The sequence below is a fragment of the Lynx rufus genome, unplaced genomic scaffold, assembly GCF_022079265.1.
Source record: "Lynx rufus isolate CCGP_SWC_20201006 ecotype Redwood Valley unplaced genomic scaffold, mLynRuf1.p SCAF_1, whole genome shotgun sequence".
NCBI classification, from domain to species: domain Eukaryota; kingdom Metazoa; phylum Chordata; class Mammalia; order Carnivora; family Felidae; genus Lynx; species Lynx rufus.
The window spans coordinates 19,010,208-19,037,869 of NW_025814823.1; the positions used below are offsets into that span (position 1 = coordinate 19,010,208).

At 39.7% G+C, this 27,662-nt stretch overlaps 1 protein-coding gene across 1 annotated transcript in view; it reads right to left on the minus strand.

Moving 5' to 3' along the window:
* LOC124508377 (phosphatidylinositol 3,4,5-trisphosphate 3-phosphatase TPTE2-like) overlaps positions 1 to 27,662 on the minus strand; it is a 91,074-nt gene that overhangs the window by 28,991 nt on the left and 34,421 nt on the right. Inside the window, exons 10-11 of the mRNA XM_047074741.1 lie at positions 2,976 to 3,037; positions 947 to 1,027 (exon numbers count right to left, since the gene is read on the minus strand). Of these exons, the coding sequence (XP_046930697.1) occupies positions 947 to 1,027; positions 2,976 to 3,037 (143 nt within the window). The remainder of the gene's footprint in view (positions 1 to 946; positions 1,028 to 2,975; positions 3,038 to 27,662) is intronic.

A 27,662-nucleotide genomic window follows, 5' to 3' on the forward strand; every position in this document is an offset into this window, starting at 1 on the left:
GCAGCCACTCTGGAAAACAGTGTGGAGGTTCCTCAAAAAATTAAAAATAGACCTACCCTATGACCCAGCAATAGCACTGCTAGGAAGTTACCCAAGGGATACAGGAGTGCTGATGCATAGGGGCACTTGTACCCCAATGTTTATAGCAGCACTTTCAACAATAGCCAAATTATGGAAAGAGCCTAAATGTCCATCAACTGACGAATGGATAAAGAAATTGTGGTTTATATACACAATGGAATACTACGTGGCAATGAGAAAGAAGGAAATCTGGCCTTTTGTAGCAACATGGATGGAACTGGAGAGTATTATGCTAAGTTAAATAAGTCATACAGAGAAAGACAGATACCATATGTTTTCACTCTTAGCGGAGCTGAGAAACTTAACAGAAGACCATGGGGGAGGGGAAGGAGAAAAAAAAAAAGGTTAGAGAGGCAGGGAGCCAAAGCATAAGAGACTCTTAAAAACTGAGAACAAACTGAGGGTTGGATGGGGGGTGGGAGGGCGGGGAGGGTGGGTGATGGGCATTGAGGAGGGCACCTGTTGGAATGAGCACTGGGTGTTGTATGGAAACCAATTTGACAATAAATTTCATATTCAAAAAAAATAAGGAAAATCAAAGGCTAGTGACTTACAATAATCTTCAAGGGTCTGGAATCTTAGAAATCAGACCTTCCTACTTTGGGAAGGGAATCAACTCTTGAACTCTGTGAGCAATGACCAATATAAAATGGACCACGGATGCCCTGGGAGAACTTTGTGTTTGCAGAGCACCAGGAGGGCCCCAGCTGTGGCTCTCGGGCCCTGGGAGGGATCAAGGCCTATCACAGGCACCAGAGTCAGGCTGCCTGATCACCAGAGGAAAAGAATCTAAAACGAAACCAAATAATAGCTGCCAATCTTAACCAACTTCCCGAAGAATCCCCTTGTAAAAAACACAACTTACCTGAGAAGGAGTCTCAACTCCCTGATATTTAGTGCTGGTGCTTTTATCTGTTCGCCGTTCTCCAAAATAATAAAGGCTGTCCTACAGAAAAGGGGGCCACACAATCAAGGTTCGTCTGCATGTTCTTTTCCTTGTAAGGCATCCTTAAAAGTTCTGAGGGCACATTATTTCCTTAAGTCAGCAGCCTCTGAGCAGAGGCTGCCCCAAATAAAGTTAACAACAACAAAAAGCCACATGCAGGCTTGTTACACACACACACACACACACACACACACACACACACTCACACACGACTGAAACCAAAGTTTCACAAAACAATACTTACCTGTTGCTATTTTCCATCCTAATCGATTCCATTTTGTTATTAAAAATGCCAGTCACAACCCAATGCAGTTGAGTTTACAGCTCACGGATCGATTGGATCCAGTTTGAAAAACACTGTCCAATACCCATTTTCCTAACCTGTGTGTCTCAAATTAGGAACAAAGCAGAAGGTGGCGCTAGAGGGCGGGCCACATGGACAATGTGAAGGCCCCTTCTCATACTGTGGGCCAAGTGGGGAGCAGAACTGCTGGGCGCCCCTGTTCAGTGGGAGCTTCTCAGCAGGATCATGGTGGAACTAAGACTGAGAACCCCACTTTAAGAAATAGAAATTTCTTCGCAGAAATTTCCAGAGGGCACAGACCCCACAGACAGTGATTATGAGAAGTTAATAACTCACAGGAGAGACTTTGTTCTGCATGGCAAAATGTACCTTTTATCTACCTAGAACCTCTTTATTTTTCTTAAGTTTATTTATTTTTTGAGAGAGAGAGAGAGAGAGAATGTGTGTGTGAGCAGGGGAGGAGCAGAGAGAGAGGGAGAGGGAGAATCCTAAGCAGGCTCCACACCGTCAGCATGGAGTCTGATACGGGACTCGAACTCACAAACGGTGAGATCATGACCTGAGCTGACACCAAGAGTCGGGCACTTAACCAACTGAGCCACCCAGGCACTCCTACCTACTACTTCTAAGGATGTCTGAAGTCCTTTAGAGGACTTATCAAACCAGTCTTGATATTATTCTTGTGAGGAAGGAGGAAGTCCCCTAACTGGGGGCATAAGAGCGGGGCAGGGATGAGGTGAAGTGAAGGAAGCATTACGATTGTAGAGTTTTTTTTTTTTTTTTTTTTTGCACTTGGACTGCTTGACCCTACCTCATCTTAGTTCTGTCCCTATTTGTCCCTGTCTTTATTTACATATTTTATTAGTTTTAAAAAATTTATTTATTTATTTTCAGAGAGACAGCAAGTGCAAGCAGGAAGGGGTGGAGAGAGGGGGGAGAGAGAATCCCAAGCAGGGTTCGTGCTGTCAGCACAGAGCCCGACTTGGGGCTCAACCCCACAAACCGTGAGATCATGCACGACCTGAGCCGAAATCAAGAGTCGAACACTTAACCAAAGGAGCCACCCAGGTGCGCCTGAGCCGTCTTTGTTTAAAATGTTAGAATTATTGGCGTGCCTGGGTGGCTCGTAGGTTGAGTGTCTGACTCTTGGCTTCAGCTCAAGTCATGATCTCAAGGTCACAGCATTGAGCCTCACGTGGAGCCTGCTTGAGATTCTTTCCCTCTGCCCCCCTCCCCTGCTCTCTCACTCACTCTCTAAAATAAAAAATATTTAAATAAAATAAAATGTTGGGTATTACCATGGATTTTTTTTGCATTAGTTTTGATCGTTAAAAATAATGCATTAGATTATTTATCTTAATAACTGAAAATTTTGGCATTCCCTTCAATTTTGTGCCTGAAGTGAGTGTTTCACTGACCTCACTCTAGTCCTGGCTCAGAGTTAAGAAGCACCTAGGTCAGTTACTAACCAGTGCGAGTTAAACAAGGAAGTATCAAAACCAGGATTTCTAATAACTGCTTCCCCAATTACAACTTTGTTAAGCGCCACAACTCAAAGAATCATCTTAACGTCCTAGCAGTGAGGTTTCAGAACTATCGAACTCAATCAGCATAAGACAGAGACTGCGGTCACATCTTTCGTACCTCTGCAGTTGTAAATATTTCACTGGCAATAAGGCAGGCACAAGCCATCGTTCCAGTTCTTCCTGGAAAAGAAAAGAAGTCCATGAACCATTGTTCGTGGCAGTACTTGGTATAAAAATGCTGTCATGAATATTCAGAGAGCTCAGTTTGGATTGATTTTCTTTCGCTCTGAAAGTGCTTGTTGAAAATGTTTCAATTCAGGAATAGGCAAAGCTGTTTCGTGGGTCTGGAGCTGTCCCTGGAATTCTGTCCTGTGCGCAGGGACACACATGTGCACGCATGTACGGTTCTTGAGTCGCTACGGCTGGGGATCACAGCTGCAGGCAGAGGCAGTGAGGTCTATTCTGGGACTCGGAAGCTAAAGAGCTACTTACCAATTAAGAGCTAATTATACACTCTGTTTTTCTAACTAACCTAAGTGAAAGTACCTATAAAAGATAAAACGTGGGGCGCCTGGGTGGCGCAGTCGGTTAAGCGTCCGACTTCAGCCAGGTCACGATCTCGCGGTCCGTGAGTTCGAGCCCCGCGTCAGGCTCTGGGCTGATGGCTCGGAGCCTGGAGCCTGTTTCCGATTCTGTGTCTCCCTCTCTCTCTGCCCCTCCCCCGTTCATGCTCTGTCTCTCTCTGTCCCAAAAATAAATAAAAACGTTGAAAAAAAAATTTTTTTTAAAAAAAGATAAAACGTGATCAGAACCCAAAACATGACGAAGCATTTACAACATCCATTTTTCCTTCTATTATTTGAGTTGTTTTTTTTTTAATGTTTATTTATTTTGAGAGAGAGAGAGAGAGAGAGAGCGAGCGAGCATGAGCAGGGAAGGGGGAGGGGCAGAGAGAGAGGGAGACACAGAATCCAAAGCAGACTCTGGGCTCTGAGCTGTCAGCACAGCTCATGAACCACAAGATCATGAACTGAACTGAAGTCAGACGCTCAACCAACTGAGCCACCCAGGCACCCCTATTTTTAAGTGTGTTACCAAACATGTAAGAAAGTAAAGAGAATAGTATAATGAACCCCCATATATCTGTTCCCCAGAGTATATCATATTGTGTACTTTTCTCTCTCCTCTTCCCTCCCTTCTTCCATCTCCCCGTTTTTCTTCCTTTTTTCTATAGCATTTAATTTTTAATTTTTTTTTTAACGTTCATTCACTTTTGAGACAGAGAGAGACAGAGCATGAACGGGGTAGGGGCAGAGAGAGAGGGAGACACAGAATTGGAAGCAGGCTCCAGGCTCTGAGCCATCAGCCCAGAGCCTGACGCGGGGCTCGAACTCACAGACCGCGAGATCGTGACCTGAGCCGAAGTCGGATGCTCAACCGACTGAGCCACCCAGGTGCCCCTATAGCATTTTATTTTTTAAAAAACTTTTAAATGTTTATTCATTTTTGACAGAGAGAGAGCGAGAGAGGCAGACACAGAATCGGAAGCAGGCTCCAGGCTCTGAGCTGTCAGCACAGAGCCCGATGTGGGGCTTGAACTCACCACGAGATCATGACCTGAGCGGAAGTCAGATGTTTAGTGGACTGAGTCACCCAGGCGCCCCTCTTCTATAGCATTTTAAAGCAAACCCTTGACTTCAGTCATTTCATCCTCAAAGTTTCTTATGTTTTATTCTAATTTATATTTTTGTCCTGCTATACAAAATTTGTTTTAAAAAATATGTTGCTTCTTTTATTTCCACAGTTACTTCTAGCTTTTGTCTTAGCCAGTGCGTGCTGAACTTACTTTATGTAATTTCAAACTTACCTTTTTAACTTGAGATACATTCTATTTTCTATTCGATTCCTTTTTTTTAATGACCCAAACTCATTTTGCAACTCATAGTTTGAAAAACATTCTAAGCCAAGTACTTCTAAAAAAAAGACTATAATTTTTTTTTAAAGTTTAGAGACAGAGTGCAAGTTGGGGAGGGGGCAGAGGGAGGGAAAGAGAGAGAGAGAGAGAGAGAGAGAGAATCTTAAGTAGGCTGCATGCTACAACCCTGGGATCTACCATGCTACAACACTTGGTACCACCCAATGCTATGATACATAAAGGCTTCTTGCTAAAGGAAATCCTGACTATTAACACCCCAGCTCTCACTGGTATAGACTGTTAACATTTCAATTCTGGAAGACATCTCTGGATGTCTATACTGGTATCTTCCCATCTGAAAAACATTTTTGCAGATTTCATGCCCTTGTGGTTGTGTACAACCAAAGACACAGTAGATCCCCTCTCATCCAGTCAAGTCAGGTAGAGCAGGGAATCATGAAAATGATTGTCTGAAAAGTATTACCTTTAATACTTAATTTTAACTTCAAACATAAATATACACTTATTCACTAACCTTCCGATACCGGACAGAGGTTTCAACTTTTTAAATATGTGTCTCCCCAGTTGGAATTCTTTCTTGGAAAGGCCAGGCCTGTGGTAGAAACCACTGCATCATCTATAATTTCTAGTTTCAGATTCTTTAAAGCAATCTAGGTAGAGAAGCCTCTTAGATTCTGGGGTTTTTCTCCCCATGTTTTATATGAGTCTCACTTGCACTTTTTTAAGCCTATTTATTTATTTTGAGAGAGAGGGAGGGGCAGGGGAGGAGCAGAGAGGGAGAGAGCGAATCCCAAGCAGGTTCCACACTGTCAGCACAGAGCCTGATGCAGGGCTCGATCCCACAACCATGAGACCATGGCCTGGGCTGAAACCAAGGATCGGATGCTTAACAGACTGAGCCACCCAGGTGCCCCTAGTCTTACTTGCATTTAATTCAGCTGCAATTTTTATTGTAGCCGCTCAACTTCATTGAACCTTCTTGAAACTTTCAACCAAGGGCTCATAAAATTATAGCTTTCTGTTCACTCTGCCATTTTACAGATCTATATAATATTTAATTCTTTGGCAGAAGCATAGTAACAAGTAGAAGTGACAGACACTGGTGGAAGAAGAAACACACAGGCACGCTAAATTGAAGCTTACTAGTTGCAAGTTTTCAAGATGCCAGGGAACACCACAGGTGTGTTTATAAAGGGAATGGAGAATATTCACCAAGTTGGTTAGAGGGAGTCTGCGAGAGAGCCTTCGTTATCCTGAAGTCGGCAGAAGCATCTTGCATCTCTAAATGCAATACAGTAATGGCTTCCATAATGATGACTAACACTTGGGTAATACTTTACAGATCTCATATAATCTTTACAATTTTGTGGGTAAATACCCTGCATAAGGAGGGAGAAACTGAGGTTCTACACATTGAAGCAACTTTCACATGGTCAAAGACTTCTTAATACCAGTTTATATGATCTCTTACAACAGTCCTTGAACTTTATTCTTTCTCAGCTGCATCCATTACCCTCCCTACAATGTACAATTTATACTCTATATTCTGGAATTTGTAAGCAGAGACTGAGGCAATGTTCCTGACCCCAGCTGTGTGTGTGTATGTGTGTGTGTGTGCGCGCGTGCGCGTGTCCCTTAGAGCTGCTTAAAGCACCTAACATGTAGCTAAAAGAGGAGAGTTCCAGTCCAAGATGGTGTCATAGGAAGATCCTGAACTCACCTCGTATTTGGACACAACAAATCTGCACCTGTTTAAGCACAGTTCCACCTGCAGAAGAACCAAGGGCTGAATGAACAGCTTCCGCTGCTCACAAGATAGAGAGACCACACAGAGAACAGCAAGAGAGAGGGAGACGTGGTAATGAAGGGACTCCCCACGCCCAACACTGCAAACTGTGGTGGGGAGGGATGGTACTGAGGGACCGAGCAGATTCATCTGCCCCAGGGCAGAGAAAAAGTCTAGAAGAGAAACCAGTAGGGCATCTGGGTGGCCGTTGACAGTCTGACTCTCGTTTTTAGCTCAGATCATGCATCCCAGCGTCATAGGATCCAGCCCTGCATTGGGCTCTATGCTGAGCATGGAGCCTACTTGAGATTCTCTGTCTGTCTGTCTGTCTGTCTCTCTCTCCTTCCCTCCCTCCCTCTGCCCTACTCTCTCTCTTCCCCTGCCCTACTCTCTCTCTTTCTCCCTCTGCCCTACTCACTCACTTTCTCTCTCTCTCTCTCCCTCTGCCCTACTCTCTCTCTCTTCCTCTGCCCTACTCTCTCTTTCTCCCTCTGCCCTACTCACTCACTTTCTCTCTCTCTCCCTCCCTCTCTCCCTCTGCCCTACTCTCTCTCTCTCCCTCCCTCTCCCCTACTCTCTCTCTCTCCCTCTGCCCTACTCTTTCTCCCTCTGCCCTACTCACTCACTTTCTCTCTCTCTCTCCCTCTGCCCTACTCTCTCCCTCTGCCCTACTCTCTCTCTCTCCCTCTGCCCTACTTTCTCCCTCTGCCCTACTTTCTCCCTCTGCCCTACTCACTCACTTTCTCTCTCTCTCTCTCTCTCTCCCTCTGCCCTACTCTCTCTCTCCCTCTGCCCTACTCTTTCTCCCTCTGCCCTACTCACTCACTTTCTCTCTCTCTCTCTCTCTCTCTCTCTCTCTTTCCCTCTGCCCTACTCTCTCTCTCTCCCTCTGCCCTACTCTTTCTCCCTCTGCCCTACTCACTCTCTCTCTTTCCTCTCTCTCAAAACAATTAAAAAAAAGAGAGAAAAACTAGTATACAAAAGATCCAGTCCCACAACTTCTCCCAAACAATGGGAGGCCTGCTGGAACTCTCTCCGGGTCAGAGAAGCTGGTAAGCGACACAGTTTCTGCTTCCCCTCCACCTTGATACTGGGAATAGTAGCAGTGTACGGGTGCCCTAGATGTCCTGCCACCTCAATGAGCCCCAGGCCACTAATCCACTCCAGCCCCAGCTGTCCCACCAAGGCAGCCCCAGTGTTATATGCACCGGGACACCCCTGGTTGGCGCTCACTACAAGTCTGGCTGTTGTGCCAAGGTGATACAGATGCAAAGCACCGCAGAACACAGGCTTGCCCCATTGCAGCTTCAGGCAGCTTGTTAAAGCTCTGTTAATGCAGAGCACTCGGGGATCTCCCAATTCATACCTGCTCAGCTCCAGCCACCCTGCCAGAGCACCCCTCCATGGGGGCACCCTGGATACTGACTTGCACCCACTTCAGTTTCAACTGTCCTCCCAGGACACCCTCTGCATGGAGAGCCCCAGGACTGCCCTGGCGTGCACACTCAGTTCAGCTACAGCTGTCCTGTTAGGGCATCTCCTGGGAAGAGTACCACTGGCCTGCATGCCACCTTGACTCAGCCACTCCAGTCCCCTACATGGAGTGTCCTGGGACCCCCAGCTTGTGCCTCAGCTCCAGGACCTAGAGTGAAGGGCACCTTCTACACAGACAGCCCCAGGATCCCTCCGGTTGTACCTATGGCTGCACCAATGGCTCCAGCCATTCTGCCAAGGGCCCTGTGCGTGGAGAGCCCAGCGACTCCCTGGATCACACTCACTTCAGCCTCGCCATTCTGTCAGGATGCCCTCTGCGCAGGGAGCCCAGGGTCTGCCCTGGCCAAGGCCTATTATAGCTCTGGCCATGCTGCCAGGACAGTCCAGCATGGAGTGTTCTGGGACCCACAGCCCAGGCCCTTCACAGCTCCAGTCAGCCAAAGTCACCAGGCACACACAGTCTACGCAGGAACGACCATGCACAAGACCATCCCTTCAAAATTTAGAAGTAGCTGTGCTGCCTAATTCATGGGAACAAATGCAGAAAGTCAAGTAAAATGAGGAGACAGAGGAGCATCCTGTAAACAAAAGGGTAAGACAAAGCCTTGGGAAAAGAACTAAATGAGACAGATATAAGCAATAGGCCTGATAAAGAGTTTAAAGTCATAATCATAAAGATGCTTATTGTACTGGAGAGAAGGGCGAAAGAACTCCTTGATAACTTCAACAAAGAGAAAGAAAACAAAAAAGCCCAAACTAGGGTTGAAAACACAATAATTGAAATGAAAAATTCACTAATGGGAATCACCAGATCAGCAGACGCAGAAGAACAAATCAGTGACCTGGGAGACATGGTAATGGAAAACGCACAGGCTGAACGCAATTAGGAAAGTTTTTAAAAAATGAGTAGGTTAAGGGATCCCCCGGATGACATCAAGAAAACAAACATTCACATTTTGGGGTCCCAGAAAGAGAAAACAAAGGGGCAGAAAACTTATTTGAAGAAATAATAGCTGAAAACCTCCTTAATCTGAGGAAGGAACCAGACATCTAGGTCCAGGAAGCAGATAGTTCCAAACAAGATGCACCCAAGGAGGTCCACATAATTACAATGCTGAATGTTAAAGATACAGAGAATTTTAGGGGCGCCTGGATGGCTTCAGTTGGCTGAGCTCCTGATTTCGGCTCAGGTCATGATCTCGTGGTTTGTGAGTTTGAACCCTGAGTCAGGCTCTCTGCTGTCAGCATGGAGCCCACTTTGGATCCTCTGTCCCTTTCTCTCTGCCCCTCCCCTGCTCATGCTCTCTCTCTCTCTCTCTCTCTCTCAAAAATAAACTTAAAAAAGATAATTTTAAAAGTAGCAAGTAAGAAGCAAAAAATTATGTACAAGGGAAACCCCATAAGACTATCAGCTGATTTTTTGGCAGAAATTTTGCAGCCCAGAAGGGAATGACATGATATTTTCAAAGAGCTGAGAGGGAAAAAAACCTACAACGAAGAATATTCTACCCAGAAAGGTTATCATTCAGAATTGAATGAGAAATAGAGAGTTTCTCAGGTAAGCCAAAGTTAAAGGAGTTCATCACCACTAAACTGGCCTTATAAGAAATATTAAAGGGACTTAAGTGGAAGAGAAAAAGGCAATAATTAGAAGTAAGAATATTATGAATAAAAAGTTGTAAATATGATAACATATACATAAAACATGGAGTGAGGAGTAAAAAAGTTATTTTAGAATGTGTTTGAACTTAAGTGGCCATCAGTTCAATACAGACTGTTACACCCTTGGGATGTTATATGTGAACCTCGTGGTAAATACAACCCCAAACCTATAATAGACACACAAAAAATAAAGAGAAAGAAAGCTAGGGGCACCTGGGTGGCTCAGTCAGTTAAGTGTCTGACCTGGGCTCAGGTCATGATCTCATAGCTCATGGCTTCGAGTCCTGTGTCAGGCTCTGTGCTGACAGCTCCGGGCCTGAAGCTTGCTTCGGATTCTGTGTCTCCCTCTCTCTCTGCCCCTCCCTCCCACAAGTACTCTGTCTCTCTCTCTCTCTCTCTCAAAAAAGTAAACATTAAAAAAATTTTTTTAAAAAGAGAAAGTTAAGCATAACACTAAAAAGTTATAATCACAGGAAAGAGAAAAAGGGAAGAATAAAGGAACAGAGAAATACTATAAAAACAATTTAAAAAATTTAAAAATAGTAATAAGTACATGCCTATCAATAATTACTGTAAATATAAATGACCTAAATGCTCCAATCAAAAGTCATAGGGTGACAGAATGGAAAAACCAGACGCATCTATATGCTTCCTACAAGGGACTCGGTTCAGACCTAAAGTCACATACAGACTGGCAGTCAAAAGATGGAAAAAGATATTCGGTGCAAATGGAAACAAACAAAAAGCTGGGGTAGCAGTACTCATACCAGACAAAACAGACATTAAAATAAACACTGTAATAAGACACAGAAAAAGGGCATTACATAATGATAAATGGGTCAATCCAACAAGAGGATATAACGATTGTAAATATCCACACACCCAACATTGGAGCACTTAAATAGATAAATATTAACAGACATAAAGGGATAAACTGATAATTATACATTAATAGGAGACTGTAACACCTACATTGATGGAGTGATTAACCAAGCAGAAAATGCATACAAAAACAGTATCTTCAAATGACATCGTTAGACCAAATGGACTTAACAGATATATAAACCATTCCGTCCAAGATCAACAGAATACACATTCTTTTCAAATACACATGAAAAATTCTCCAGAAAAGATCCCATATTAGACCACACACACACACACACACACACACTCACACGCACACACACACACACACACGTGCACACACACTTACTAAATTTAAGAAGACTGAAATTACATCATGCATCCTTTGGAATACATCAGTATGAAACTAGAAGCCAGTCACAAGAAATAAAGTGGAAAAACACAAACATATGGAGGCAAAATAACACGGTACTAAACATCCAATGGGTCAATGAAGAAATCAGAGAAGAAATAAAATGCATGGAAACAAATAACAATGAAAACACAACAGTCCCAAGTCTTTGGGATGTAGCAAAAGCAGTTCTAAGAGACAAGTCCTATAGCAATACAAACAAACCTCCAGAAATAAGGAAAGTCTAAAACAACCCAACCTTGTGCCTAAAAGAGTTAGAAAAAGAACAATAAGGAAAATCTAAAACAAACAACCCAACCTTGTGCCTAAAAGGGTTAGAAAAAGAACAAGCCCAAAGCTAGTAGAAGGAAGAACATAATAAAGATTTGAGCAAAAATAAACAAAATAGACACTAAAAAAGAAATAGAAAAGATCAATGAAATGGAGAGCTGGTTCCCTAAAAAGATAAAAAAAAAATTGACAAAACTTTAGCTAGACTTTTCAAGAAAGAAAGAGATAGGACCCAAATGAATAAAGTCAGAAACAAAAGAGTAGTTAAGAACTGATACCACAGAGATATAAAGGATTGTAAGAGTATTACAAAAAAATTATATGTCAACAAATAATCTAGAAGAAGTGAAAAAAATTCATAGAATCATACAATCTTCTAAAACTGAATGAGGAAGAAAAAGAAAATCTAAACAGACCAATTATAAGTAACTAAATTGAATTGGTAATAAAAAAAAAAAAACTACCAACAAACTAAAGTCTAGAACCAGAGGGATTCACAGGTAAATTCCACTAATCATTTACAGAAGCATTAATATCTATTTTCCTCATCCTATTCCAAAAAATAGTAGAGGAAGGAAACTTTCCAAATATATACTACAAGGTTGGCATTACCCTGATACCAAAACCAAACAAAAAAAAGAAGAAGAAAAGGAAAAGAAAACAAAACTACAGGCCAATATCCCTGATGAATATAGTTGCAGAGACCCTCAACAAAATATTAGCAAACTATATTCAACAACACATTAAAAGGATCATTCACCACAATCAAGTGGGATTTATTCTGGGGATGCGAAGATGGTTCAATATCTGCAAATTAGTCAACATGATACACCACATCAACAAAACGAAGAATAAAAATCGAGATCATCTCAATAGATGGAGAAAAAGCATTTGACAAAATTTAATATTCATTCATAATAAAAACTCTCAACAAAGTGGGTTGAGAGGAAACATGCACAAACATAATAAAGGCCACATATGAACAACCCACAGCTAACCTTCTACTCAATGGTAAAAAACTGAGAGTTTTTCCTCTATCAGGAACAAGACAAGGATGTCCACTTTTGCCACTTTTATTCAACACAGTACTGGAAGCCCTAGGTACAGCAATCAGGCAGAATAGAAATAAAAGGCATCCAAATTGGTAAGGAAGAAGTAAAACTGTCATTATTTGCAAATGACACGATACTATATACAGAAAATCCTAAAGATCCCATCAAAAACTATTAGAATCGATAAATGAATTCAGTAAGGTTGCAGGATACACAATTAATACACAGAAATTGGTTGTTCTTATATACCCTAATAACAAAGTAGCAAAAAGAGTCATTAAGAAAAAAACTTTATTTATAATTGCATCAAAAATCATTTAAAAAGCCCTGGGAATAGACTTAACCCTTAAGGAAGCGAAAGATCTGCACTCTGAAAACTATAAAATGTTGATGAAAGAAATTGAAGACACCACAAACAAATGGAAAGATATTCTATACTCATAGATTGGAAGAATTAATATTGTTAAAATGCCCGTAGTACCCAAAGCAGTCTACAGATTTAATGCAATCCCTATCAAAATACCAACAACGTTTTTCACAGAACTGGAACAAATAATCCTAAAATTTGTATGGAACCACAGAAGACCTTGAATAGCTAAAGCAATCTTGAGAAAGAACAAAGCTGGAGGTATCACAATCCCAGATTTCAGGATATACTATAAAGCTGTACTAATTAAGACAGTGTGGTACTGGCACGAAAATAGACGCATAAACCAATAGAACAGAAAAAAAGAACCCAGAAATAAACCCATGCTCACAGGGTCAGTTAATTAATGACAAATGAGGCAAAAATATACGATGGGGAAAAGAGAGTCTAGTCTCTTCAACAAATGCTGTTGGGAAAACTGCACGGCTACATGAAAAATAATGAAACTGGACCACTTTCTTACACCATACACAAAACTAAACTCAAAATGGATTAAAGACCGAAATGTGAGGCCTGAAACCATAAAACTCCTGGAAGAAAATGTAGGCAGTAAACCCTCTGACATTGGCCTTAGCAACATTTTTCTACATATGTCTCCTAGGCAAGGGAAACAAAAGCAATCACTAAATACTACTCCTGAAACCAATACTACATTATATGTTAACTAACTTGAATTTAAATAAAATCTTAGAAGTCAAAAAAAACAAAAAAACAACCCTAAAACCAAAAAACAAACACAACTATTGGAGTTAAACCAAAATGAAAAGAATTTCCATAGTGAAGGAAATCATCAACAAATTGAAAAGCCAACCTACTGAATGGGAGAAGATATTTGCAAATGATATATCTGATAAGGGGTTAATACCCAAAATATATAAAGAACCTATACAACTCAACAACAACAACAACCACAATCTGATTAAACAATGGGTAGAGAACCTGAATAGATATTTTTCCAAAAAGACCTACAGATGGCCAATAGACACATGAAAAGATGTTCAACATCATTCATCATCAGGGAGATGCAAATCAAAATCACAGTGACATACCACCTTATACCTGTCAGGGTGGCTAGAATCAAAAAGAGAAAAAATAAAAAGTGTTGGTAAGAATGTGGAAAAAAAGGAATCCTTAGGCACTGTTGGTGAGAATGTAAGTTGGTGCAGCCACTGTGAAAAACAGGATGGAGATTCCTCAAAAAATTAAAAATAGAATTACCATATGACCCAATAATTCTACTTCTGGGTATTTCCTCAAAGAACACAAAAACACTAATTTGAAAATATATCTGCACCCCTATATTTATTTATTTTTCACTTATTTATTTAAATTCAAGTCAGTTAACATACCATGCAGTATTGGTTTCAGGAGTAGAACCCAGTGATTCATCACTTGCATGTAACACCCAGGGCTAATTCCAACAAGTGCCCTCCTTAATGCCCATCATCCATTTAGCCCATCCCTCCACCCATTTCCCCCCCCCCCCGCAGCAACCCTCAGTTTGTTCTCTGTACTTGAGAGTCTCTTATGGTTTGCCTCCTTCTCTGTTTTTATCTTATTTTTCCTTCCCTTCCCCTATGTTTATCTGTTTTGTTGATCAAATTCCACATATGAGTGAAATCATAGGAGATTTGTCTTTCCCTGACTTATTTCACTTAGCATAATACAGTCTAGTTCCAACCATGTTATTGCAAATAACAAGATTTCATTCTTTTTGATCACTGAGGAATATTCACACATCTTCTTAATCCATTTATCAGTCTATGGATATTTGGGCTCTTTCCATAATTTGGTTATTGTTGATAGCACTATTATAAACATTGATGCACCCCTATGTATATTGCAGCATTATTTACGATAGCCAAGATATGGAAGCAGCTCAAGTATCCATCCATAATAAATGGATTCAGAGGTGGTATAAACATACAATGGAATATTATCTGGTCATAAAAGGAAGATCTGGCCATTTGCAACAATATGGTTGGACTTAGAGTGTATCATGCTTAGTGAAATAAGTCATGCAGAGAAAGACAAATTCCACATAATTTCATTTATGAGTGGAATCTAAAAAACAAAACATAAATGGATGAATGTAAAGCAGAAACAGACTCATAAATACAGAGAACAAAATGATGGTTCCCAGAAAAGAGGGGGTAAAGGGATAGCAAAGGTATCCTGTAGGAGGTACAGGTTGCCACTTATGAAATGAACAAGTCACAGGATAAAGGGTACAGCATAGGGAAAATAGCCAACAGTATTGTAATAGCATTGTATTTTGACAGATGGTAGCTAGCTCCACTTGTGATAAACACAGCATAATGTATACACTTGCCAAAATCAGTATGTTGCATACTTGAAGCTAATGTAACATTGTGTGTCAACTATACTTCAATAAAAGAAAAAAAATGTAACTAAAAGAATGTCCTCTTCAAGATATTCAAGTCAAAATAGACTTTTGCCAGTTTGATACGGTGCCTCACTTGATATAATTAATATCTCGAAGAAAGATGTACCTTGTAGCATCCATTCAACCACTTTGAAAGAGCTAGAGAAGCTTAGACATTCACCTCGATAAATAAAAACCTGCTGATTGCATATTTACTAGAAAAAGACTAAAGAAAGATAAGTCTGCTGTTAAAAGTTGACAAGTGTAGGTCTGAGGGATAATAATAATGGCCAATATTATTGAGCTGTTGCCACCTCCTGTCTGGTACTTTCCACATTTCATTTAATCTCCACAATAGGACTAGGAGGTCTGTATTTCAGCATCACATTTTAGAAATATTAGAAAACAAAGGCAGGGAGATTTTAAGTAATTCATGCAATGCCACACAATTATTTAATGGCATAGTTGAGATGTGAACCCAGATATTTTATTTCAAAGCCTGTGCTTTTACATATATATATATATATATATATATATATATATATATATATATTATTTATTTATTGAGTGTTTATTTATTTTTGAGAGGGGGGGAGGGAGAATACAAGTGGGGGACAGGCAGAGGGAGAGAGAGACACACAGAATCTGAAGCAGGCTCCAGGCTCTGAGCTGTCTGTCAGCACAGAGCCCGACTTAGGCTCAGACTCATGAATCGCGAGATCCTAACCTGAGCCCAAGTCAGACGCTTAACCAATTGAGCCACCCAGGCACCCCTACTTATTTATTTTTAATGTACATGGCAGTTAGTTAGCATGTAGTGCAATCTTTTCAGGAGTAGAATCCAGTGATTTATCCCCCACATATAACACCCAGTGCTCATCCCAACAAGAGAATCATTATGTTTTGATAATTGGAACTTTTCAACCTTTTTTTTTCCCTCAGTCTTTCAAACAGGAAAAAAAAAATCTAATTGAAAAGACTAAACATCGGTGAAACACGTCTGTAAAAGACAGCTAAGGAATCTGTGAAAATTCTCGGTTAAATTCCCATGCACTTACATTCTAGAAAACTTAAAATTCCTGAATGAATAAATTTACACAAGAGATTGCTCACCATCACTGGATATTCTTCACGGTGAAGAACATGAGAAGTGCTGTCACTTAGAGCTGACTTCATTTCCTACTTTGAAAATCAGGAGGTGGTACATTTCCCAAACCGTAAGCCATTAGCTTTGGTGTTAATTCAGGCAAAAATACTAAGGCAGATATACTTAAAAGGATTGGTTGTATACACATAGATGAAGAAAAGCCATGGTTACTCAGGCCAAATATGACTTTTCTAAGTTCTGGTAGATTTCATTTATTTCTTTGATAGTCTCATGATACACTTCAAACTTTCTTGTATTCTCAGGGTACTCCTTGTATGGAATCTGCTCAAATGTCATTTTATTGGTGAGACTTCTTGATCATCTATTTATATGTCAAATTAGCAACCTCTTCCCCACTTCATATTCTTCTTATCCTCTTATTTGTTTCTATTACACAAATCGCCATTTAATACATATTTTCTTTGTAAACATGTGGTCTCCATGGGAGCAGTGCACGTGTGTGCTTCATACACTTTCACATACCCTGCACTTCATAGTATCTGGTGTTAAATGCATAAATGAATGACTATCTGGTCTTTCAATTTATCATGACATCCAGTCCCATGACCACTCCCTCATCCACCTAGATGCATGGTAGACAATTTCACTATTGGTTTTGTCAACACTGAAAAATCACTGCCTTTCTTGTTTCTGGGTTCTGTACCCACACTCTGTAAAAGTCTAACCCTGGGTCGGTTCGGGCACCTACTTCCCCTGTTCCTACACCAGAAATGTAGAGACACCAGAGTACAGAGAACCGCTGGAGAAAAATCATACAACTTTTCACACTGGTAATATAAAGGAACAGTTTAACACTCAAGCTGGACCCTCAATGCAGCCAAGACATTTCTATTTGTTGCCAGTCAGTTCCTTTTCCCGGTTCCCTCAGAATCTGGTTGAAAATTTCAATACAACATTGGGCTCGATCCCACCGCCCTGGAATCATGACCCAGGCTGATCACGAGTCAGACATTCAACTGACTGAGCCACCCAGGTGCTCTAACACTAGGGAATTTAAAATAAGTAATTTTTAAATAATCCAGATGTTTAAAAATCACTTCTAGATAATCTCTGTGTTTAAAAATCAGATGGGGGCACCTGGGTGGCACAGTCGGTTAAGCGTCCGACTTCAGCCAGGTCACGATCTCGCGGTCCGTGGGTTCGAGCCCCGCGTCAGGCTCTGGGCTGATGGCTCAGAGCCTGGAGCCTGTTTCCGATTCTGTGTCTCCCTCTCTCTCTGCCCCTCCCCCGTTCATGCTCTGTCTCTCTCTGTCCCAAAAATAAATAAACGTTGAAAAAAAAATTAAAAATCAGATGATTTTCAGGAGAATGATTTTTAGGAGAATTAGTAGAATCATGAATTTAAAAAAACTAAAAAACAACAAAAGTAGTCACTATAAAACAACTGAAAGTCAGCTAAAGCAGTATTAACAAAAAAACAAAAAACCCATAAACTTTAAATAAGTCATACAGCTAAAAAATTAAAATTTAATTAGCTAAGTTTTCAATTCAAGAGAGTAGTAAAAGAAAATGAATCTACTAAAGTCAAAAAATGAAATAAGCATTAAAGAATAACTTAATGAAACAGAAAACAAAATAGTTTTTTTCCTCAAAAAATGAGTACACAAGTCTCTTATAAAACTGATTTTTAGAAAAGGAGAGGAGGCATAAATATTAGAAATAAAAGGGCAAAGTACTGTACAGTAGAAATTCAAAAACATTGTAAGAATAACTTTAAGTCAATCATTTTCAAGACAGTATCAGTTTAAAAAACTGACTCATGGGGTGCCTGGGTGGCTCAGTTGGTTAAGCGTCTGACTTTGGCTCAGGTCATGATCTCATGGTCCGTGAGTTCAAGCCCCGCGTCGGGCTCTGTGCTGATGGCTCAGAGCCTGGAGCCTGCTTCGGATTCTGTGTCTCCCTCTCTCTCTGACCCTCCCCCATTCATGCTTTATCTCTCTCTGTCTCAAAAACAAATAAACATTAAAAAAATTTTTTAAGGTGACTCAAAAAGGGAAAATCTGAATAAAACAATAACACTGTGTTGAAAATATTTATAGTTTTTCTTACTACCTCCCTCCAAGAGGACAAGATGAGATTGCTACCAAATCTATAAGGAAGAAATAATTCCTGTCTTTTATAAAATCTTTTAGATCATAGTAGAGAAGAGAAAAAATTTTAGCTTATTTACTAACACCAGTATAACAAATGCCAATACTACAAAAATACAACAGAAGATAATTTTATACCAATGTCACTGAGGAACATAGATGTTAAAACTTAAAGTATTTGTCAAGTGAATCCAGCAATAGAAAAAATATATAACAATACCAAGTGCCATTTATCTCAGAAATGCAAGAATCCTCAGTTTTTAAAAATTTTGTAGGGTTTATTTATTTTTGAGAGAGAGAGAGCGAGCATGAGTGGGAGAAGGGCAGAGGAGCGTGGGAGGGAGACACAGAATCTGAGACAGATCATGACCTGACGCTCAACTGACTGAGCCACCCAGACACCCCAAGAATCCTCTTATATCAGACACCTATATTAATGTAATTTATCATACTTACAGAGTAAGGGAGACATACCTTGCAATCATCTCAATGAACATAGAGAAGACCATTTACTAAAATTCAGCATATATTCATAATTTTAAGAGCTAAGAAAAACTAGGAAACTTCTTTAGCTTGATGAAGGGAATCTACCAAGATACCTTCCCAGGTATAGGGAACCCCCATTTTACACAAGTTTGCATGATGCCACATAGCTTTTATGAAAAATCTACATTAGTACCTATTTTGCTACCCAAAAAAAATCCAAAAAGGATTTTCACTTTTATTAAAAAAAAAAAAGGGAAAAAGCAAAAATACTGTTCCACTTTTGTTTTGCAGGGACTGTTTACAGAGGCAGCACACACTCTGAGCAGTGAGAGTGACATCACCCAGGTCCTTCCCTGGGAACTACACTTGGCATCAAGCCACCAGAGCTTTGAACTGTGTCTGTGAGCATCTGTGCTTTATCGTGATTTATTTTGTGCCTCCATTATCAAGATGTGCCCTAAGGTACCAGAAAAGTCTAAGACAGGTTATTTTTTCAGGTCTTGGAATGCTGCAAAAATTTTCCATATAAATTAATGGCAATTGCTTCTTCGTTTTACACCATTTTGGCTTACAAAAGTTTTCATGGAAATGTTCTACTATCGGATAGCAGGAAATCTGTACATCATATTAATGATGAAATGTTGCTAGCGCTCCCTTTAAATCCAAGAACTAAATAAATGTCCATTATTCACTGCTCCTACTTAACATTATAGTACAGGGCTTAGTGCACTAAGAAAAAGAAACAAAACATATAGGGATAAAAATAGAAGAAACAAACTTTCATTACTTGCAGATTAGAAAAAAAAAAAGTAAACCTACAAGCTAACTCCTAAAATTAATGAGAGTTCAGGTAGATTGCTACAAGGTCAACATAAAAAAAAATCAATAGCTAAATGGAGGATATAGGTTGAAATCTTTAATACAATTACTATAGGAATATCAAAAAGGAATATCAAAATAATATATGACTTCCAAGCTAATGGTGGGGTCAGGGGAGAAAGGTATTATATTGTAAAATTTCAATCAAACCAAAATAAAATGTCAGTAAGATTTGAATAAAGAATAAACAGAAGATTTGAATAAAACAATTAACAAATGACCTATTGGATACAGAAAACTGTTCATACCAAAGCATAATACACTTTCAAGTGCACAGAAAACATTTGATAAAATTGACCAAATTGTGGCAAGTATAAACAAATTTCAAAGAACTAAAAAAAATATGTAATATGCTCTCTGACCACAATGCAATACAACCAGAAATCAGTTGCTAAAAGAGAATTACAAATACATCTGTGTTTAAAAATAAGAAAGTGTACTTCTATGTAATACATGGGTCAAAGAAAGAAGTACAATGGAAATTAGAAAATATTTTGAATACTGATCAAAAATACTACATATAAACGTTTGTGGGATGAAACTAAAGAAATTTTTAGAGGAAATTTATAGCGTGAAATACTAAACAGAAAACAAAAAGCCGAAAATCTGTGAGTTCATCATCCCTCTAAAGAAGTTAAAAAACAAGAACAAATTAAACCAAAGAAAATGGAAGAAAGGAAACACTAAACAATTGTAATTAATGAAGTAGAAGACAAACAAGAGAATCAATAAAGTAAAAAAACTTGGTACTTTGAAAGGACTAATAAAATCAATATATCGCTGATGAGACTAATCAAAGGAAAAAAAGAGAAGGCACCAAGAAAGTAATATAAGGAATGAAAAAGGGAGCACTATAGTAGACATTAGAATACACTGATATTTTGAACCAACTGATGCCGGGACATTTGAAAATTTAGATAAAATAGACATGTGCTTGGAAAAATATACCCTACCAAAATGTGCAGAATAAATACAATTATAAATAATTCTGTATCTAATAAAGAAATTAAACCACAATTTTACAACTTCCTCACAAAGAAAATGAGGCCAAACCCCCACACGGAGGCCAATGTGGCTTCACTAGAGAATGCCACATTAAAGAAAAAAAATGTCAATTTATACAAACTCACCCAGGGAATTAAAAAAAAAAAGAGGAAACACAACCCAATTCTGGTTTATGAAGCCAAAATTTGAAAAGAATATTATGAGAAAAGAAAAGCATAGCCAATCATACTTATGGCCTGGATACAAAAATTCTTAAGATTAAATTTTAATTAAAATTAAATATCCACCAATTTATGCAAAATAATAGAGCACAACAAAATTGTGTCTCTTCTAGGAATACAAAGATGGTCAACCAATGCGATCAATCAGATTAGTAGAATAAGGTAAAACTTATATCATCTTCAGGACTCAGAAAAACTGTCTGATAAAAATCTACTCATGATAAAAACTTAGCAAATTAAAGGAATTTCTTAATCTGATAAAGAGTATCTAAAACACACACACACACACACACACACACACACACACACACACACACACACACATATACCCTAAATTCATTGGTGAGAGACCTGGCAACTTTTCTGCTGAGAGCAGGAACAGAACAAGGATGAGTGCTATCACCACTTCTAATTCAACAGAGGATCAAAGATTCTAGCCAGTGCTAGAAAAAAAAAAAATTGAAGAGGAAAAATTACAATTCATTATTTTCACACAATATTATCATGTACCATAAAATCCAAAAGCATTTATGGATAAATTAGAATAAGAAAGTTTGGTGAAGGAAAGAGCCTAACTGTCCACCAACTGATGAATGGATAAAGAAGATGTGGTTCATATACACGATGGGATACTACCTGGCAATGAGAAAGAATGAAATCCTGCCATTTGCAGCAACATGGGTGGAACTGGAGGGTATTATGCTGAAAGAAATAAGTCAGCCAGAGAAGGACATCATATGTTTTCACTCATATGTGGATCTTGAGAAACTAAACAGAAGACCATGGGAGAAGGGAAGGGGGAAAAATAGTTACAAATCGAGAGAGAGGAAGACAAACCATAAGAGACTCTTAAAAACAGAGAACTGAGAGTTGATGGGGGGATGGGGGAGCGGGGAAAATGGGTGGTGCGCACTGAGGAAGGCACCTGTTGGGATCAGCACTGGGTGTTGTATGTAAGCCAATTTGACAATAAATTATATTCAAAGAAAAAAAGAAAGTTTGGCGAGGTTGTTAATTGAAGGTTAATAAGATCAATTGCATTCCAGAGCAACAATAAACATTTAGAAAATAAAAATTTTTAAGGGATATCATTTATAATAGTATCAAAGATATCTAGAAATAAATCTAACCAAAAATATACAAGCTTTCTTTAAAAAAAAAAGTTTATTTAGTTTTTAGTAATCTCTGCACCCAACGTGAGGCTCAAACTCACAACCCTAAGATGGAGAATTCCTTGCTCTTTCGACTGAGCCCGCCAGGTCCCCTCCCCCAAATATACAAGGTATTTGTACAGAAAATGAAAAAGCATTATGAAGACAGATTGAAGAAGTCCTAATTAAATGAGGAGAAATTCCATTCATGGGTTGGAAGATTCGGTATTGTAAAGATTTCAATTCCTTTTTATCTACAGATTCAACATAATTTCAAACAAAATAACATCAGGGGTGTGTATGTAACTCAACTAGATGATTTAAAAATTTATATGGAAATACAGATGGCCTAAAAAACCCCAAACAGTTGTGAGAAAGGACAAGATGGGTGGACTCCTTTGACTGGAAATCAGGACTTAGTAGAAAACTATGATAAGTAGGATGGTTGTGTGACAGGTACACGGATAGATGAAAAACAATGAACAGAACAGAAACTACAGAAACTGAACCATGACCCTCAGAGCAGTAAAGAAATAAGTCTTTCCAATCAGTGTGCCAAAACAGCCATAGGGAAATAATGAAACTTGACCCGTCTTATACCGCACATAAAAATCAATTCCAAATAGAACAAACTGTCTATAAGATATCATAGGAGAATGTCTTTTTAAACTGAGGGAAAGATTTCTTAATCAGGACACAAAACCACTAACCTTATAAAGAGAAAGAATGATATAGACTATGTTAGAACAAAGAACGTCTGTTAACCGAAGGATACTCCTAAGATACAGAAAAGTCAAAATACAGAGTGGAAAATGATTCTTGCAGTACATAAAACAAATAACAGGGTTGAAATCCGGAATACATAAAGAACTCCTAAAGTCAATTGGAAAAAAAACAGAAATTCAGGAGAAAAGTGGGTCAGGAGAAAAAAAAGGGCAAGGATATTAGAGTTACTTCATAACAAAGGATATTCAAGTGCCTATGAGCCTGTGAAAACTTTCTTAATTTGGTTAGTAATAAAAGAAATGCAAATTAAACCCATAATGAGATTCAACTACACACCCAGTCAGTGGCTAAAAATAATAAGACTAAGATTCCAATTGTTGGGTAAAGAGATGGAACATGGAACCTTCATACACTGCCAGTGGAGTAGAAATTGGTACAACTGTTTTTGGACATCGGCTATTTAAGTCTGTGATTCGTTACCCTAAATACAAAACTTACAGTCCAAGTTACATAACCAACAGAAATGGGGGTACATGTGCAACAAGGAACATACATTTATAATGGCAACATCATCCATAATAGTAAAAAGTGGAAATGATCCAAATGTAACATGAAAAACCAGCTTCCATTTGCAGGAGCAGTATGTCTAGGAATGAATTTAACAAAGATATACAAGGCCATAATGTAACATTGTGTGTCTACTAAAAAAATATTCAAGACCACCATGAAGTAGAAATTATTATTGAAAAACAACCAAACACTTCCGAGAAAGATGGCTGAGTAGAAAGATCCTAGGCTCAATTTGTCCCATAGATACACCTAGATAACACCCACAACAGTGTAAGTAAACCAGAAAATGACCTGAAGACCGGCAGAACGGGCTCTCCACAGCCAAATGTAGAGAAGAGGCCACATCGAAGAGGGTAGGAAGGGCAGAGAAGTGACTGGGAGCCCAAACCCTCAGGACTGTCTGTAGGAGGGAAGGACACCAGTGGCGTGGAGAGGGGAGAAGGGCAGATCCCCCACCAGGCACCCCAGGCACGGGAGGCCTGCACTGGGAAAACGAATCTCCCTAACATTTGGCTTTGAAAACCAGAGGAGCCTAACTTCACTAGCTCTTACAATCAGTGTGGCTTAACAGCTAGAACTTTAAAAGCCAACTGGATAGGCTCAGGGAAATCTTGAGGGCTGTAGGAAACGGAGTCCCCTTCCTTAAAGGGACAGCACAACAAACAGCTCAGCTGAGATACAGCGTAGAAACAGTAGTTTGAAAAACGGATGTGTGGGAGGGAGATTTGTTTACTCATCTCAGAGCCTATGCTGGAGGGGGGAGGGATCTTCAGTAGACTTTTCCAAGAACAAAAGAGCTTGACAGGTACTGCTTCCCTCCCCAGCCCCCCAGCCTAGATACACATCTGGGGAATCAGTGTAGCAGGAACACTTTCCACGCTGCTTTTGCTAACGGTGCACCTCATCCCAGGCTCTTCTGCAGACCCACCAGAAGGAGGTTTCAGTGGGCTGCAGGTCCCCTCCAGCAGAGAGCTAGCATGGGCCTTGCTGGCACCACACGATCCACCCTGCTTCTTCCGTGGGCCCACCTCATCCAACACGCCCTTGTTGGATGTCCATCCAACGTGGTGCCAGTGTACAAGCAGCCCTGACAGGGCCAGCACCACTCCAGATGGACTCCTGCCCAGGGAGAGGGAGAGAAAACCACACACAAACAGTTCGACTGTGGCCCCCAGCAGTGGGCTGGGGGCAGATATCGGGTCTGACTTTTAGTACCGCCCACCAATAAAAGCTTCTCCAGGGACAATACAGAGAAAGTGCCCTGCAGTTTGGTGCTACTGCATCTCTGGCAAATGCCTGGTCTGACTGAACTCAAGCCCAAGAAGGCTCCAGACTGGCCCACTAACACCACAGGAAATGCTGCCCACAATAGGCAAAGAGAGCCATTGTAGATAACTGGACTGAAGGCAAATTGGCCAAGACACGACAGTAGGGCACACGCGACACATATAGGAGATACCCCTGAGGTACCAGGTTCTGGTGAATAGGGGACATTGCACTCAGGGCACTACAGGATCTCTTCTTCATAGGGCCACTACTTTCAAAAGTAGGGGACATAACTGACTTTCCTAGCACAGGAACAGACTAGACAGACAAAAAGAGGAGACAAAATAATATGTTGCAAATGAAAAAATGGGACAAAATCACAGCAAGCGAGCTAGATGAAACAGAGGGAATATGCATAATAGAAAAATTAAATGGTCATAAAGATACTCACTAGATTTGAGAAAAAAGTGGAGGACCTCAGTGAGACCCTCAGTAAGGAGACAGAAAACATAAAAAAGAACCGGGCAGAGATGAAGAACTCAATAACTGACATCAAAAGTACACTACAGGGAATAAGCAGCACACTGAAGGAAGCAGAAGAATGGATCAGTGACCTGGAGGACAGAGTAATGGAAACCAACCAAGCTGAACAGGATAAAGAAAAAAGACTAATAAAAAATGAGAATATATTAAGGGAAATCAATGATACCATCAAGCATAATAATATTCACATTGTAGGGATCCTAGAAGGAGAAGAGAGAGACAAGGGGGCAGAAAATGTATTTGAAGAAGTAATAGCTGAAACTTCCCAAATCTTGGAAAGGACACAGATATCCAGATCCAGAAGGCACAGAGTGTCCCCAACAAAATCAACCCAAGGAGGTCCACACCAAGACACATAGTAATTAAAGTGGCAAAAAGTAGTGAGTAAGAGAATTTTAAAAGCAGCAAGTCGGGCGCCTGGGTGGCTCAGTTTTAAGCATCCGACTTCAGCTCAGATCATGATCTCCTGGTCAGTGAGTTCAAGCCTCACATTGGGCTCTGGGCTGACAGCTTAGAGCCTGGAGCCCGCCTCAGATTCTGTGTTCTCCCTCTCTCTCTGCCCCTCGCCCACTCATGCTCTGTCTCTTTCTGTCTCTGAAAAATGAATAAATATTCAAAAAAAAAATAAAGCAAAAGAGGGGCACTTGGGTAGCTCAGTCAGTTAAGCATCTGACTCTTGATCTCAGCTCAGGTCATGATCTCACTGTTCATGAGTTTGAGCCCCGTATCGAGCTTTCTGCTGACAGCATGGAGCCTGCTTGAGATTCTCTCCCTCTCCTTCTCTCTCTATTCCTCCCCAACGTGTCCTCTCTCTCTCAAAATAAATAAACTTTAAAAAATAAAAAATAAATAAAAGCTTGCTGCTTTTATTCAGCTGATTTTTCAGCAGAAACTTTGCAGGCCAGAAGGGAGTGGCTCAATATATTCAGTGCTGGAAAAGAAAAACCCACAGCTAAGAATACTCTATCCAGCAAGGCTATCATTCAGAATACAAGGAGAGAGAGTTTCCCAGACAAGTAGAAGATAAAGGAGTTTATAACCAGCAAACCATCCCTACAAGAAATGCTGAAGGGTACTTTTTGAGTGGAAAGGAAAGACCATAAGCAGGAGTAAGAAAAGTCGGATGCACAAAAGCAGTGAAATTAAGTGTGTCTATACAAATCACTCAAAGGATTCACAACATAAAAGAATGTAGAGTATGGCACAGTGTACCTAAAACATGGGAGGGGGAGAGGAGCACAAATTTAGTGCTGTTAGAATGACAAACTTAAGTGACCATAAACTTAACATAGATGGCTCTATACATAAAATGTTATGTATAAACCTAATGGTAGCCACAAATAAAAAACCAGTAACAGGTATGCAAAAAATAAAGAGAAAGGAATCCAAGTATGTCACTAAAGAAAGCAAACTAACTGTGTGAGAAGAGAGCAAGAGAAGAAAGGAACAGAGAAGAACTACCAAAACAACAACAACAAACAAGTAACAAAATAGCAGTAAGTACATACTTGTCAATAATTACGTTGAATTTAAATGGACTAAATGCTTCAATAAAAAGACATGGGGTGACAAAATGGATAAAAAGCAAGACCCAGCTGTATTCTGCTTATAAGAGATTTACATCAGAACTAAAAATATGTGGAAATAAGGTTGATGGAAAAGAACGTTTCTAAGAAATTAAATAAATAAAAAAGAACGAAAAACACATGCAGATTGAAAGTGAAGGGATGGAGGCAAATGGAAGTGAAAAGAAAGCCGGGGTAGCAATACTCACATTGGACAAAATAGATTTTAAAAACAAACACTATAACAAGAGACAAATAAGGGCACTATATCATCATAAAGGGAACAATCCAACAAGATATAATAATTGTAAATATTTATACACCCAGCATGGAAGCACCCAAATACATAAAGCAGTTAATAACAAAGAAAGTAATCTATAGTAATACAATAACAGTAGGGGACTTTACCATGCCACTTACACTGATGGACATATGATCCAAACAGAAGATCAGGAAGGGATGGATGGCTTTGGACACATTGGACCTAACATATATTCAGAATGTTCCACCCTCAAACAGTGGAATACACATTCTTTTCAGGTGCACATGGAACATTTTCCAGGATAGATCATATATTAGGCTACAAAACAATCTCAATAAATTCGAAAAGACTGATGTTGTAGCATCCATCTTTTCTGACCAACACACTATGAAACTAGAATCAACCACAAGAAGGAATCTGTAAAGAGCACAAATACATGGAGGTTAAATAACACACTATTAAACCATAAATGGGTCAACCAAAAATCAAAGAGGAAATCAAGAAATGCATGGAGACAAATAAAAATAAAAACGCAATGGTCCAAAATCTTTGGGTTGCAGCAAAAGCTGTCCTAAGAGGGAAGT